General features: G+C 52.6%; 1 protein-coding gene across 3 annotated transcripts in view; it reads right to left on the bottom strand.

Moving 5' to 3' along the window:
* Adcy5 (adenylate cyclase 5) overlaps nucleotides 1-15,369 on the bottom strand; it is a 146,785-nt gene that overhangs the window by 41,119 nt on the left and 90,297 nt on the right. For 2 of the 3 annotated variants that reach the window (XM_005338885.3, XM_078044107.1), the window contains exons 4-7: nucleotides 5,402-5,513; nucleotides 3,821-3,948; nucleotides 1,692-1,850; nucleotides 1,040-1,181 (exon numbers count right to left, since the gene is read on the bottom strand). In XM_005338885.3, the coding sequence (XP_005338942.2) occupies nucleotides 1,040-1,181; nucleotides 1,692-1,850; nucleotides 3,821-3,948; nucleotides 5,402-5,513 (541 nt within the window). The remainder of the gene's footprint in view (nucleotides 1-1,039; nucleotides 1,182-1,691; nucleotides 1,851-3,820; nucleotides 3,949-5,401; nucleotides 5,514-15,369) is intronic. The other variant, XM_021735636.2, reaches the window with a different exon arrangement.

Here is a 15,369-nt window from a genome sequence, read left to right as displayed (position 1 = left end):
AGGTGGGTTGTGAACCAGGGACCCCAAGGAAGGATGTGGGAAGAGGGCCCACAAGGATTTCAGTTCATTTCTACTCTGGCCAAAGAACAAGCAAATTGTTTACAACTGTGCAGGTTAAGCCACGAGGAGCTCTCTCCAAAGTGCCCTGAGTCCTCCCATCCCTCTTCTGGCTGTCTGCAGAGGGGAATCAATATGACTCACTGCAAGGACCCTGCAACAGGATCTTGCCCTGGGGGTTCATGCCCCTCTGATGTCCCCCTGAGGGTAGACACCTGCCCTAACTTCCACACCTCCTCTTAAAAACCTAATACTTCGGTCACCCAAGACTTTCTTCTCTGAACTGCCCTCACAAGTGACTTTGTGTTTGGTCTAATTTCTCATGAAAAGAAACAGGGAAGCTTTTCTCTACCAAAGGGCATTGACCAACAGATCAACTCAACGGAAAGACTGAGAAGTCAAAGACATTTTAATTTAGGGAGAAATATAAAATGTTCTCTTCATTCGCTTTAAAAATTAAGAACATGGAACACGTCACTATTAAAAATAGAATACCAAAGTCAGCTAATAATTCAGTTTTAGACTCTGGCAAGTTTGAGCTCAGACAAAGGGGAAGAAGAAAGAGGCTAGACAGTGAAAAGGGAAAAGAGAGATTCCAGGAACACATATATAGATATAGGTGGAGCTGGCTACCCATATCCATGGGGAAGGCGGAACAAGAGGCGGGGTGGAGAGCAGATATACGGTAAGTGCGCATATCCTTGCTGCTTGGGCTCCATCCAGCAGCCTTCTGAGGCTCTGTTGCTGGCTGATTTGAAGCCTGTTGAAGTTTTGCAACAGAAGCAGAAACCAAACCAAATCTTTGCCATCATCTTTGGCAAGGCCTTCCTCACTCTCCCGTCTTTTCTAAGATGCAGAAGCCACAACTACATAAGGAATTTACGACTTTTGCTCAAGAGATGAAGGAGAAGAGACCATGAAAATGCTCCTCTCCAAAGGGAACAGAGCCCTCAGCCCACGCCCCCAGCCCTGGCCCACAGACCCGCTTCTGGGTGCAGCGCAGGATGAGGAAAGTCTCTATGCTGTGCTCCTTGAGGTAGGCGTTGCGCTCGCCCCCACAGCCGGGCTCCACTTCGTAGTCCCCGTTCAGGTAGTTGAGTGTGGCCTTGGTGATGTGAATTCGTCTATGGGCGGAGAGGAGATCAGGATGGGGAAGGCAGAAAATGCAAGCTCAGAACTAACCCTCCCATGCATAACCAAACTGCAGTTCTGAGTCAACCATGAGTCAAGGCCCAGGACCCCAAACTCTGGCTCAGATGTACATCCTTCCCATATTATCAAGATGGCCCTTGGAGGCCAGTTTTCAGAAAGCTCACACCTACTACACCCACACCATCTCACACCTCACCTCCTAGTACTGGCCTCTATGTCAGCTTCAGTCTTGAAAACCTTTCCCTTCTGCTCAGAACTCTACCCCATCACCATAGTTTTTGTAAGCCCCTTCGCCCCTGGCAAAGGGAGATCGTGATGATGTTCTCTACAACTTGACCACACTGTGATTTAAATAAGTCAAGGAATCTCTACTTCAGTTCTACCAGCCAGATGGATCTCCCCTCCCTTCCACCCAGCCCTGCCTGTTCCGGATAGTTCCCAAATGGGATTGAGCAGGAAGCAAAGTCTGGGCCCTCACTCACCCTGCCTTGCCGCCAGCCTCCATGTGGTTGGCCAGCGTGACGTCGTTAGACCAGACGTCGAACTGCCACTTCCTGAGACCAAGGACACCGCAGTGTACTCGCCCGCTGTGAATTCCCACGCGCATGTTCACGTTCACCCCAGTCACCTCCCGGACCAACCTGGGGATGGAGTAGGGGTAAGGCTGGGGGAGGGTCAAGGGTCAAGCACACAGGTGGGGGTGAGGCTGGAAGGCAGGGCTCGGGAGAGCATTGGAAGACATAGGAGTTAAAAGGCATTTCTCTGGTCCAAACTAAATAGAATCTAGAATGTTCAACCTGAAAGGGACTGGGAGTAGGTGCTGCAGGAGTTTGGTCCTGGTGCTCAGGGGCACTAAACCGAGGCACTATTCCTGCCTTGTCCACAAGGGGGCGTAGTGCCTCGCACTGTAACCCAGGGTCCCACTGCCTCCCCTCCAGAGGGCATGGAGGGCCATTGCTACCTTCAGTCAATTAGATTGTATTCAGAGAAATGCAAATGTAGCTTAGTGTCAACTAGAACCCAATAGGGAAGTTACAGCCACTCTAAACCCCAATCATAATGCTCTATGGATAAGACAGAGATGGCTTTTGGATTATCTGTTTATTGGATTTATCCACATTGCTGCTTCTCTGACATTAGCAGGATGATAGAGAAAAGCGATTAACTGGGTTTCAAGGGAGCACATATTCCCTACTCAGGAGATAAAAGGAATCTGGGAAGATGCAGGGGTCTAGGAGGGTTTCATGTCCTATGGGACGTCCCCAGGCCCTAACTGTTTATCCAGGGGTCCCCAGAAAAGCAGATGGGCCCTTCACTTATAACCTCTTACGCCAGGGGAGAGGGGGAGGCAGACTGGGAAGGAGGCTACATGTCAGTGGCTGGTGCTCCCAGGCCTGCCCACAGTCTGCAGAAGAGGGCACAGGTGCCAGGGTGTACACATTTTGTACTTTTGAGGTACTGGGAGCCTCTGATACCCCAGGGATGACCACTTGGCCAGTCATGGGACCAGTAGTCTGATGTGGCCTAGTGGGTAGGACCACCCCTTGAACTCCAGGCTTATCACCCCACTTGACCCCCATCAGGGAGAGGGAAGATGGCAGGGGAGATCTGTCATCCATCATTTCTCTTGTTCTGGGATCAATTTGGTCAGCCCATGTATGACCAAATGTACGCAGAAGGACACTTGCTTAGGAGTTTTATGCCTTGGTGCTTTTTCCAGGGCTGCCTCCTTGGTGAAGCCTCTTTAAACCCCCTGAGTGGAACCAACTGCCCCCTCCTCATAGAGTTTGCCTCTCTTACCTTGTAGTGTCCACGTGAAACATCTGATCAATGTTAATCAATGGGAGTCCTGGCCTGTCCTCCTTAATATACTCTGCACTGCTGGATGAGGGAATATCTAGCCCAGACATGCAGGGGACACCTGGTGAATATCAACAGACTTGGCCACGTTCCTAGCCATCCACTCTGACCTCTGACTTGGCCATCTGTCTTTTCCTTTGCCCCTGTCCAGGCTACTCCTAAAGTCCAGAGTTATTGAACCTGGACACAATCTCTGACCTGCTCCCCTGGCTGACATGCAGGCTTGGATTGTCCTCATTTTACAAAACCCAGGGTTCCTTCAATGGCTAGTGATGACCAAGACCTGGCCCCAGAGCCTTTTTGCTATTGCCCCCAAGAAGGGTGGAGTCTCTGAAACGGGAACTCCTGTTATGAATCTACCCACTAGGATTAGGCCCTGTTGAGCTGTTTAACCCTTGCGAGCCCAGCTCTCCCATCCGGGAGGAAGTGAGGCCAGTGGGTTCCACCCCAGCTGGGAGTTTATGAGAAGACCCAGGAGTGCGAGGCCCACCCGGGGCACTGCCATGACTGCCAGCTTCTCCCCCTTCCTGAAGCCTGCAGAGTCCTCACCCTGGTGCCTCTACTGGGTGAAGCACCCCCATTGTGGGTGGTAAGGAGCCCTGGAGAAGCCACCAAGTCTGGAGGTACAGATCTGCCTCCCGGTTGGGTGGGGAGATGGCTCTGCCCCATTGTTGTCCTGTTTCCACCTGTCCAGTAGGCCAGGCAGGCATTATTTAGTTTGTGGACAGTCTCCCTTGAGTGGGGAACTTACGAAATGGCCTCGATCATGTCCATGCCCATCTCCACGCAGCAGTGGGCATGGTCAGCCCTGGCTTCCGGCAGCCCCGAGACACAGTAGTAACAATCCCCCAGGATCTTAATACGTAAACAGTGATTCTCCTGGAAAGCAAATTGAGTTTTTAAAAAAAATTAAAAAGAAATGGGAAGCAAACAGATTCCCCACAGACCCTAAGCCAGAACTCTGCCTAGTCCCAGGCCAGGCTTATCAGGAGGCGTGGGAGGAGGTGGGGGGTCAGCCAATGGGCTGAACTGCTCAGAAAGGCATTCCAGTTCCCCAGGCCTGGAGCGGCAGTGCACCATGGCTCAGTAACAAGGGCAGCCTTGTCAGCTCAGGGAAGGTCCCATGCCTGGGGTGAGAATCTCTGATTCCACTCCATGTCCCAGGAGCACACTCAGACTCCTGACCCAAGATTCTAGAAACAGTTTTGATTCTTCTTCTTATATATAAAAAAAGACTTTAGCAGCAGAAATGAGCTTGAACCAAACCCTTGCCTGACCCTCAGCCCGTCCGAGAGGTCTGTCAAAAAGAGTTCTGCTAAATCAGCAAGCACAGGAGTGCCACAGAGCCAAGGCAATTGCCACTGCTGCTGCTGAGTGACAGGTGCCGTAGGCCACCACTGATCTATAATTAGGAGTGAGATGAATTGTCATTAATCATCAATTACAGGCTGCCTGAACCTGGCTCCCAAAGGTTACTCCACCAAGCTCCACCCTGGGACTCAAATGGCCAGGTGGCCTGGAGTCCTGAGGTCCATCTAACACCCAGGCATGCAGCATGCCTCATTCACTTTGTCCAAGATCAGTGATGAGACCACCATCTAGCAACGTCAGAGGCCCTGGACAGGCCCTGACCAGCATCACCCTTTTATCCACAAACAGGCGTGTCATCCATGTGGAATAGGGGCCATTTCCACATGTCAGTGGACATTGTTTGAAGTGGCCAGTTCGATGCAATGACTTTACAAAGGCCTCGAGTACCACCTGAAGCCATGGACTGGGAAAGGATGACCTTCTGAAAATTGGGACCCAATGAAGGAGCATGTTCTCCACCCCCCTGCTGCTGTGGGGCATTGCTTCCAATTTGTCCAAATGTCGGGGAATCTTCTTTTTGAAAGCCTCTAGGGGTAGCATGTGGCTGCTTACAGGCCAGGTGCGGATTCAGACTCGTTCTGTTACTACCCTGGCCAACTTCATCAGGAATGTGATCACACAGCATCTAATTTGCCTCAAACAGAAATCCCGCTGGGGTTGGGGCAGAATGCCTCCCAGGGCTTGCCCCCCCTTCCACAGACAGGGCATGGAGAAGGCCCGGCTCACTCCCCCAAGGCCAGTAAAGCACCTCCAGCTGTGTGATGTCTGGGCTGACCTGGAGTGTGAGGACACAGCCACTGCCTGAGCAGTCCCTCTGCCCATTGCTGGTTCCTAGCAACAGGTTCTCCCAGCAGGGCGCAGCCTGGCATGTGCCCACCCTGGGGGTCAGCAGGGGCTTGACCACAGGGCCCTCGACTGCCCAGACCGGGCCACCCTCTGGCCCAGGCCCAGAGTGACTCACCGCAGCCAGCTTGTCAAAGCGGGCGAAGAGCTCGTTGAGGGTCATGACCAGTTCCTGGGCAGTGCACTGGGAGGCCAGGCTGGTGAAGCCCTCGATGTCAGCAAACAGGATGCTGGGGAGACAGTGGAGGAGGAGACCCTGCTGTGGTCCGAGTGTTTGTGTCCCCTGACATTCCTATGTCATCTTGTGCCCAATGTGAAGGTGCTGGAGGTGGGAGGTGATCGGGTCATGATGGTGGAGCCCTTGTGGATGGGATTAGGGCCCTCATGAGAGAGAAGAGAGCTTGCTTCCTCAGGCTCTGCTCTTTCCACGTGTGCATATGCTGGAATGGCCATCTGAAATCCAGAAGGCCCTCACCAGAACTCCCTCATGCTGGCCCCCTGACCTTGGACTTCCAGCCTCCAGAATGGTCAGAACTAAATTTCTGTTGTTTACAAGCCACTTGGTCTGGTATTCTGTTCCAGCGGCCTGAACAGGACTAAGGCAGACCTCTGTGAGGAACGAGAGGCTGGGGCTACAGCCAGGACCCAGCTGGGGCCCTTCAGGGCTTAAGAAGACTGGCCATCAAGAGTCCTGGGGGCTCCAGATGGCTGGTAGGTAGGGCACAGAGCCCTTTCCCTGGAGAGCTGAGGATGCTGGTCTCTCCCACTCACTGGGAGCTCCGTTTCTGTTCTCCTTGGTGAACTCTCACCATACCCTCAGTCCCAAGCAAGAGGACAGGAGGGCTGAGTGGCATGAGGCCTGGGGTATGTGCTTTATGAAGGCATGAGAAAGAGAGGTTACCTCTCAGGCCTGCCCATTTGGACTTGGAGCAGCTTCCTTGAGGTGGTTGGGCCTGGGAATAAGGGCCCTTCTATACACCTGCTCTGGAAAGTGTTTCAGGCCAGAATGGTGCACTATCAAGATCTCATTTCCCTGTCTCCTACAGAAGGGGACACAACTCTAAGCAAACCCAAAGCCCTCCATCCCAGGGAATCCTCTGGAAGGGAGAGACTAACAGAGGCCCAGGGAGGAAAGGGAAGACACACGACCAGTGAGTCTCTGGAAGCCGGCTCCTTCTAGGCACGCTGTCAGATGCACCACCTGGCTCTGGATCTTACATTCACTTCTGGGGCTGATATCCCTTAGGTTGAAAATGTTTTCCTTTAAAACAGACTACCAGAGGGAAGGCCACAGGACCAGAATGTGTAAGGGCCCCCAGTGGGTCTTTCCCTTATAAGGGACACAAAAATGTAATAACTCTCATGCATTGAGCTGCTCCTGGTGGCCCAGCACCAAGCTGTGAGCTTTCAAAGGGTCCTCTCACTAAGTCCTCCAAACAGCCCTGCAAGTAAGGGGCTGGCGTCCTCCTGTCCCCCCTGACCCAGAGCAGAGGCTAAACATAGGGGAAGCAGGAGATAGCAGCATGGGCCTCTTCCTCCAAAGCCTGGGCTCTTCCCACTGCACCTTCCTGAGGCTCCACCACCCACATCATGAATGTAGAACTAAATACTTTTTGTCATTTTAACCAAAAATGTGTGTTGGTATCTCAAGCATGTCTTTTTATTTTTATTGAATATGGACAAATTACGATTGTATATATTTAAGGGATACAAAGCGATATTAATCACACACAGCGTAGAGGAATGGAATCAAGCTAATTAACATATCTATCATTGTATTATAAATACTTCCCATTTAGTCCTCTTGTCGAAATGAAACTGTACCCTTAATGAAGCATGTCTTTTTACTCTGATGAGTTGACACCTGAGGTCTCCCAGACCCCTCAGGCCTAGACAACTCCCTGAGACAGCAAATGACCTGCCTTAGTGTAGGCCTTTCATATGCAAACCAACCAATGGCCGCTGGGCCACTAGGCCATTGTCCCAGGGGCAGCTCCCACACCCCAGAGTCCCATGAAATCATTCCAAGTGGCTGTTCATAAACCTCCTTACCCTGCCTAGCCAGGTCCTTCCCAAGGAAAGCACAGAGGAGGCCCAGCCTGTGCCTTTTTCCCTGGTCTGCCTATGTGGCTCCATGTGGCATGTCCCTTCCTCTTGGGAACTATAAGAGTCTTTTAAAGAGCAATCGTCTCCTGGTCTGTTGGCCTCACCATACCTGAATCACAATAAAACCCCCTGCATTCTGAATACATGGTTTAAACCTGCTTACGGGCACACACTCATTTAAGCCTGACTACCCCATGAGGTTAGTATGCTCCTTTTACTGGCAAGAAAACTGAGGCTCAGAACTGTGGAGTCACCAGCCCAAGGCCACACAGGCAACTTGGCCCCACACTCAGGAGTAGAACAAACAGACAGCATGCTGACTGTCAACCCCACAGTCATTTAATAAAAGCATAATTCAATGCCCTGGCACTGAATCAGGGGAGGCAGAGAGCAGGTATGAGTGGTCATAGGTGGGCTTGTGCTGTGGCCCCTGGGGCAGGTACAGGACTCTACCAAAAGGGGCCATTCTAAGCAGCTGCTCGACAGACACAAGGCAAACCCAGGGAATGTGGATAGGCTGGGCCGCCAGGGAATGCATCCCAGGCTATCCCCGAAGAAAAAAGCACAGAAGGACAGCTCCCAGGCCCGCGCCCAGAGCCATCCCCAGCATCCACCCCTCCGCCAGCCCTCCAGCCCCAGCCTAGATCAGCAGAGGCGACTGCAGGAGGGTCGGAAAGAGTGTGAGAAGTAGGACAGGCTGCAAATGAGAGGATGATAAGGACAGGGCGAGGCGACATTGCCCCCCTAGGCCACAGGACTCAGGACACCAGAAGGCTGCTCCAGAGCGGGGGTGAGGCGGGGTGCAAATCCTCCAACTTTGATGAGGCGCAGCTGCCTGGCACATGACTTCACCACGTCACTCAGAGGGTGTCTGGGTGACAGCACACAGATCCCCATCCTGGCCCACCTTGTCCCTTTCTCTCAGGAGGCCATCCCACTCTACCCACTGGGACAAGTTCTCTCCCAGTCTCCATAAAACCACTTGTCACATAGTAGTCCTGGAAATTCTTCTTTATCTCTCGAGACTTCAAACCAAGGGAAGCTGGGATGGAGATCTGCATGGGAGACAAGGAATGCGTTCAGCCAGTGTCCCCTTGACCCACTCCATGGTTTCCAACCAAGGCCACTGGCTGCTCCTCCCTGGGTCTGAAGCTACACAGCAAAAGCCTGGCTTTGGCGGCTGTGAAACCTCTCGGGTAGGAAGAGGAGAGTCCTCCAACCCAGCAGAGACAGGACGGCACATTACCTGAGAGGCAAGACTGGGAAGCCCAGGGCCTGGCTCCCGATGGCTCCAGCAATATTCGCAGAACCAATGGTTACACAGTTACCGAGGACACGTGCCGGGAGACAAGGGAGCAACATGGGTGTGTGAAGGGCCACAGATGGCTTTGAAATGTGACCTCCTTCCAGGCTCCTGGGCATCTACCCCTCTGGCCCTTCCGGAGGCTTCCACCAGCTGCTGAGGGATTAGGGAGGGCAGGTCGGCTACCACCAGCCAGCAATGAGGGTGCTGGGAGCACAGCTCGGCTTCTAGCCTGGGAACTCATATGGGGTCCCTGAGGTCCCGACTCTGAACTCGCCACAGCCTCTCCTACACATTTATGGAAACTGCCACCTCACATTCCTCACTCCTCCCATCAGAGGCAGGGCCCCATCTCTCTGTGGCTTCCAGGAGTATTCTGCTTGGCAACTGTCACCTCTGGAGGCTCCTCTGTTTTTTGAGACTATCTGTTCTGCTGACCTCCCTGGTGGTTCTGCAGCCCATTTCACAAGCCAGCGCTGGGCCCAGGCGAGCGGGTAGGCACCAATTCATTGATTAGCTCCCACTTGAGAGCTCATCTTGGCCACAGGACTAGGCACTTGTGGCAGGTGCCCAGACGCAGGGGGAGGGCCTATGCAGCAGTGTGCCTCCTTAATTGCCTGACACCGTCACTCATGCTCTCCTGCCTCCCACTCCGAGACGGGGAGCACGAGGTTCTTTATCCCAATTACTCACAGGCCCCTCGGCCTTCCCGGCAGCCTCAGCTCACCTGTGCACAGGCATTTTGCGTGATGCGCCTTTCCTCTTGGTCGTTCCCTCTTGCTGCCAAGAGGCCCTGGGACTTTAGGGAGTTGTCGGCCTCTGGCTCTGCTCCTGCACACAGGCATATCCTGCAGCACCGCTGGACACCCCGGAGCTGATGCTCCTCGCTACCTGGGCAAGTCGGCACTGCTGACAAACAGCGCCTCTGCTCCCCTGCAGTCCTGAGCATTGCTGGGCACTCACCCCACATCCCACATGGAGCCAGGGAGCAGGGTTGAGAAGGGAGTGTGGCAAGGTCTCAGCTCACCTCCTAGGATGTTAGGTTCTGTGGGAAAAGCGGGGAAGGGGCCTCACAGGACCTAGGTATATGAGGTGAGAGGCTGGAGTGGCTGGGCCTCTTCATCAGCCATCCATCTCCTTGTGACCAATAGGGCTGTCCCCTGCAGCCTGCCCCCCTCCCTGCTCCAAATCATCCAGCCTGGAGAGTCACTTGAGTTCAAGCCCCCGAGAAGGTAAGGAAGATCAGTGAGTCACATCTATTAGGTGAGTTGGCACCACCAGGTGTGAAGAGACACCCGCGGCTGTTTTCCAAGGGGTGGTAGAGAAAAGATGAGAGAGGAATAGGAGCTGCAGCAGCTGCCGAGCCATCTCAGGGCACAGGCTGGAAAAAGGAAAGGGGCAATGGCCAATGAGGGGGTACCAAACATCCCAGAGTCTGCACAAAGCCCACCAAAGGGAGACTCTGCCCTAGGACAGACAGCTGCACCCTCTCACTTTCCCAGAGAAGGGAAAACTTCCTCCAGCAAGCAGAGTCCCACAAAAGAAGCCCCAGGGGCCTGGGGTCAGGGCAAGTCCTGCCATCTACATTGCTAGCCTCAGAGCCTCCTGCAGACCCTACCTGTCCCTCCTGTCCCCCGCAATCCTACCCTGACCCATCTAGGCAATAGAACCTGCTGGAACACTGGTACACACTTCAGTTACACAGTCCTGCAAGACCTGGGGAAATGCTTCCTAAAGGGCACACACAAAAGAAGGAAGGAACTGTACCAAGACCCATGCAATCGTTAGCAGACTCTGGGTGCTTTTGTTTTCCTCTCTATAATGCTCTTATTTTCCAATTTTTCTATGAAGAATACACATCTTTCCCCCACACACACACCAGGGCTGAGGACCGAACCCAGGGTCTTGCACGTGCAAGGCAAGCACTCTGCCACTGAGCTAAATCCCCAACCCCAGAATACACATCTTTTGTATAATAAAAATACTTACTTCTGAAGATTTTAAAGAAATCACTATACGACAAAAATATAAGTGTTTGCCAGGCTTGGTGGCACATACCTGTAATCCCAGCTACCTGGGAGGTTGAGGTAGGACGATATCAAGTTCAAGCCCAGCCTGGGCAACAGAACAAGACCACCATCCCAAAAGGACAAAAATAATAATTTCAAAAAAAGGGCAAAAGCCCATTTGTATCTACGGTTGGCATGGGAGTGGAGGTCATCACGCTTTCCTGAGCGCCAGGCCTGAGACAGGAATGCTGTGTTCATGGCTGGCTCTTCCTGGGGTTGGCTGGAGGGGCGTATTTTCCACCCTCTGCCCACAGGGGGCACAATCTGCCCATGGGTATCTGAGCATCTCAGACATTGTGGTGTGGTTATTGTAATTCAGAATCACACCATGACTGAGCCAGACGCCAGAGTAACCTGGGGAATGCAGCCAAGTCCTTGAAGGAGAGAGAGGAGATCATAACCTTTAAAGGGGGAAACGTTAGGGGGAAGTTGGGGGAGAGAAGGGATCAAAAGGGGAAGAAAGCAAAGCAGGACATCCCTTCCCAGACCCTAGGCATCCCCATATGTGGGGAGGGGTCTGGTTATTTCATTCCCAGACCAGGCGCAGCAGCTTCTCTACCAGGACCCTGGCTGCAGCCCCCAGTGCTTCCGGTACCTTCAAACTCAGCCTTGATTCAAGCCAATGAAGGAAGACCACTGCCCCCAGCAGCCCTCCCACCATCCTGAAAGAAGTAGGGGGACAGATGGAGCCCTGGGAGAACTATTTCTTTGGCAGGGGACCAGTGCCCCCTAGAAGAGACAGGCTTCTCTCCCTTCCCATAAAGAATCTGGAATGTTCCATTGCCCACCCCACTAGATCGGCTACCTTATATACTAAAGGGCTCCAGTGTGGGACATGCTGGTCAGGTGCAGAGTGATCCTCATTCAGAAGGACCTGTGGCAGGAAGGGAGAATCCTGGTGATCCCTGCCCTTCAGCAGTGTTACTATTGTAACCATGAGCGAGACCTAAGTTGTTTAACATCTAAATGCTGTGAATTCCACCTCTCCTGGGTAGCTACCCACTCTTTGCAGGATGCCTCACCTGAGGTAAGCACATGGTGGCAACTTACCAATTACTTGTTTAGTATGTGTCTTCTCTAACAGAGGGGAGCTTCGCCATGTCAGTGATGGCGTGCACCTTAAATTCAAGTCGTGTCATGGAGCACATACCTCCAGTGTGTCCTAGAGCATGGTTGTCTCCACTGACTGGGGCAGAGGTAAAAAATGAGTTGAATGGATGAGTGAATGGACAGGTCTGTTCCAGGTTACAGATAAGAAAGTGAGGCTCAGACCAGGTGACATGCCCAAGTTCCCACAAGTCCCCAGCAGCAGAGTAGGGTTGTGTACCAGTCTGCTCAAGACGGACACTTGTCTTGCTCTACTCTACAATGTGGCCACTCAGTGAGGGTGACCTGGCAGCACCTGCGTCTGGTCTATGTCTACCTTTTACTGTGACCATGTGGTGTGGCTGATCTGCTTGCAGCCCCTTTGATCTCCTTCCTCCCAGGCAGAGCTCCTGAAGCCCTCCCTGACCCCAGAGCAGGCTCTGCCAGCATAGTCCAGCAGCCCTCACCCCTCTCAGAAGTGGAGATGACATAGCCCCTGCCCTAACTGGGCACTGCCATCTGCATGGGGCACAGGTGGGTGGGGCAGGGAAGGAAAAGCTGGTAAACCACAGGCCCAGGGACCCCAGCCCCAGTGGGCTGCTCAGCTAGAGTGGTGACACAGTCCATCTGTCACCACAGCCAGGAGAGGCATCCAGGGTCTTAAGAGTGCAGTCACCAGGGGTTTCTTGGCCTCTGGCCTGCTTCGACCCATAGCCAGTGCTGGCCCAGCACCAGAACGTTACAGGCTCCTTAGCCAGCCCTTGCTGGTACCCCAGGAACTGCATCATGTGAACTCTTCTCCTCTGGGTCAGAGGACATTGAGGGGTGCCAGCCCCTCTCTATCTCCCTTCCCTACCAGGACAAATCCTTCTCCCCAAGACCCCATCAGTCCTTATCCAGGCCCCTCTGTCACACTGTGAAGTTGGTTTACTCTGGTGGCCTTACTCTTGGTGGGGCTGGAGAACAGCATGTCGTCACCTTCTCTAAATACCACAATTCCATGGAGAATGGATGAATGTGACTTGTCACCCTCCATTCTCAGCTAGAGGATCCCAGGCCTTGCCTTTCTTTGCTGATAGAAGTGCGATAGGAATCATAGAGATGCCAGTAACAATAATCAATTATTGAACACCATTTACCAGAAACTGTGCTCAGCACTTCCTGTGTTCTTTCATGCACTCTTTACAGCCCTATTAAGTAGGCACTCTTGGTGTCCTATATTACAGATGAGGAAACTGAGGTTTGGAGCCACTCAATGACAGTAACTTTCCCTGGTCACAAAGCCAGGACAGGGCAGAGCTGGGATAACACGCAGAGCTGCTTAACAGCAGAGCCAAGGCCTAACAACCTCGGTTCTCTACTGACCCCAAAGTGTGTGTCTCTGTGTGTGTGTTTTGTTAGTTTGTTTTAGTTTTAGTTTTGTTTTTCGAAGGGCTGGGGCTGGAACTCAGATCCTTGCACCTGCTAGACAAGCACTACACCATTGTGGCACCTCTAGCCCCCAGAATGATTTTTAAAACTATTATACTCCCCATTACTATTCAACCCCCAACCCAAGCCAAAGTCCAACCCCCAAACAGACCAGAGCAAGCACTGTGGTTCCACCAGGGCTGCCCAGTGCTGCTAACCACCCAGGGAAAACAGCCCCAGCAGGATATTTGCATATGATTGCAGGTGGCTGGCCTCTGATGTGTACCAGCCACCTCTCTCCCTCATGCTTTGAGTTCCATCCTCAGGAAAATTATGGCATCTTGGTTTCGCTCTCCTTTTATCTTTTCTGATTGCTGTCATTGATCCTGGCATGTCCTAGACAGAAATACCCCCACTGGAGTGTGGGCCTGATTCTTGTGCAAATGCTCAGGCCACTCTGTGATTAGGGCCTTGTCGTTTTATTGACTAAAGTCACGGCCTCTATGGGAGGGAAGGGAGAAGGGGTCACACAGAGGGTGAGCCATTCCTTGAGGTCATCCTCATAAAAAAGGCCTCAGCCCCTCTGACCAAACCCATTTGCTGGAGGGCTGGGGACCTGAGAGTCAAAAAGTAGGGGACTTCAGGAAGTAGGGGACACCGACCCTGTGGGAGAGAGGCCTGGAGGAGAGGGCAGGGGCTGGGCAGAGACTCAGAGGCAGCCAGATGTGCCAGAGGTGGTGGCCAAGCCAGGCTGAGGACCTGCGCCTTAAGTACCAGGCTATTTCTGAGCAGCAAGTGTTCTGGATTTCCTTTATGCATATTTGAGTGGAAGTTGTGGCAAGGTCTGCTGAGCTATGAGCGATCAAGGAAAAGCTCCTTTTGTCCACACTCTACCCAGACAATACCATGGCCAGTGAGAAAATTCCAGTAGCTGGAAGTGGGTTCAGCTGGTGTCAGGGCTGCTTTTGGGGTTGCCCCTTCTCACCTGAAACTTGAGTTTCTGGGATTTGTCTCAATAGGGAAGGCTGTTTTTTTATTTGTCCCACGGGGATAGCCCTATGCTCAACCACACAGGCATGTGTGTGTGTGCATGCACACATACACACACACACACACACACACAGGAAGCCAAACCCCCCTCCTCCCTCTCCTCTGAGCCTCTGAACCAGGCCTGAAGCCACCTTCCCACAGAGTCCTTGCTCAAACTCCCTCTTCTGGATATATAAACGTGTCCAGGATCCAGGCTGGATAAAAACTCTGAAATCAGAAATGTTTCTAGGGGCAATTCTCCCAGTTAATCACCTATGTAATCTTGGACAGGTTTTAAACCTCTGTGCCTCAGTTTCCTCATCTGTAAATTAGCAATGATGAAGAGTGCTAACTCCTGACACTTTGTGCAGGGATTAAGTAAATATATGAAAACACTCTGGGCAGCAGCCAGGAAAGCATGCTCTCCACAAGTGCCCACGAGGATCATGAGCAATCATTCACCCCGGAGTACAGGGTGGCATGAGAGGCAGCAACGGTGGGTCTAGCACAGCATGCTACCCATCAGGCTCACGCCCATGAGTCAAGCCACCCCCAACTCCAAGGTTCAGCCCCCTTAGGATGCCTGTTGGTCATAGCAATTCGGCTGGGGTGGCCTTCTTCCTGGTTGACTGAAACCACTACTGACTGTGCTGGCCCTGCCTGACAGAGGAGCATAGTAGACTTTGGGGTGAGGGGCTGGGAGCTCCTCAAAGCAGAGCTTGACTGTGTGTGCAGTTACATTTTCCTTCAGAAGCCTCAGCCTCAGTTTTTTTTTAAGGGAGAGAGAGAGAGAGAGAGAGAGAGAGAGAGAGAGAGAGAGAGAGAGAGAGAAAGGGGGGGGGAATTTTTTAATATTTATTTTTAAGTTTTGGGCAGACAACAACATCTTTGTTTGTATGTGGTGCTGAGGATCGAACCCAGACTGCACGCATGCCAGGCGAGCGCAGCGCGCTACCACTTGAGCCACATCCCCAGTCCTCAGCCTCAGTTTTGAGAGACAGGTGGAGAACACAATGTAGAATCAATAGTCTCATGGTCCCAGGGCACATTTGGGGACTGGGCAATTCTGCTTGTTCTGCATGA

The sequence above is a fragment of the Ictidomys tridecemlineatus genome, chromosome 3, assembly GCF_052094955.1.
Source record: "Ictidomys tridecemlineatus isolate mIctTri1 chromosome 3, mIctTri1.hap1, whole genome shotgun sequence".
NCBI classification, from domain to species: Eukaryota; Metazoa; Chordata; class Mammalia; order Rodentia; family Sciuridae; genus Ictidomys; species Ictidomys tridecemlineatus.
The sequence above is the reverse complement of the archived record's forward strand: the minus strand, read 5'-3'. Positions and strand labels throughout refer to the sequence as shown.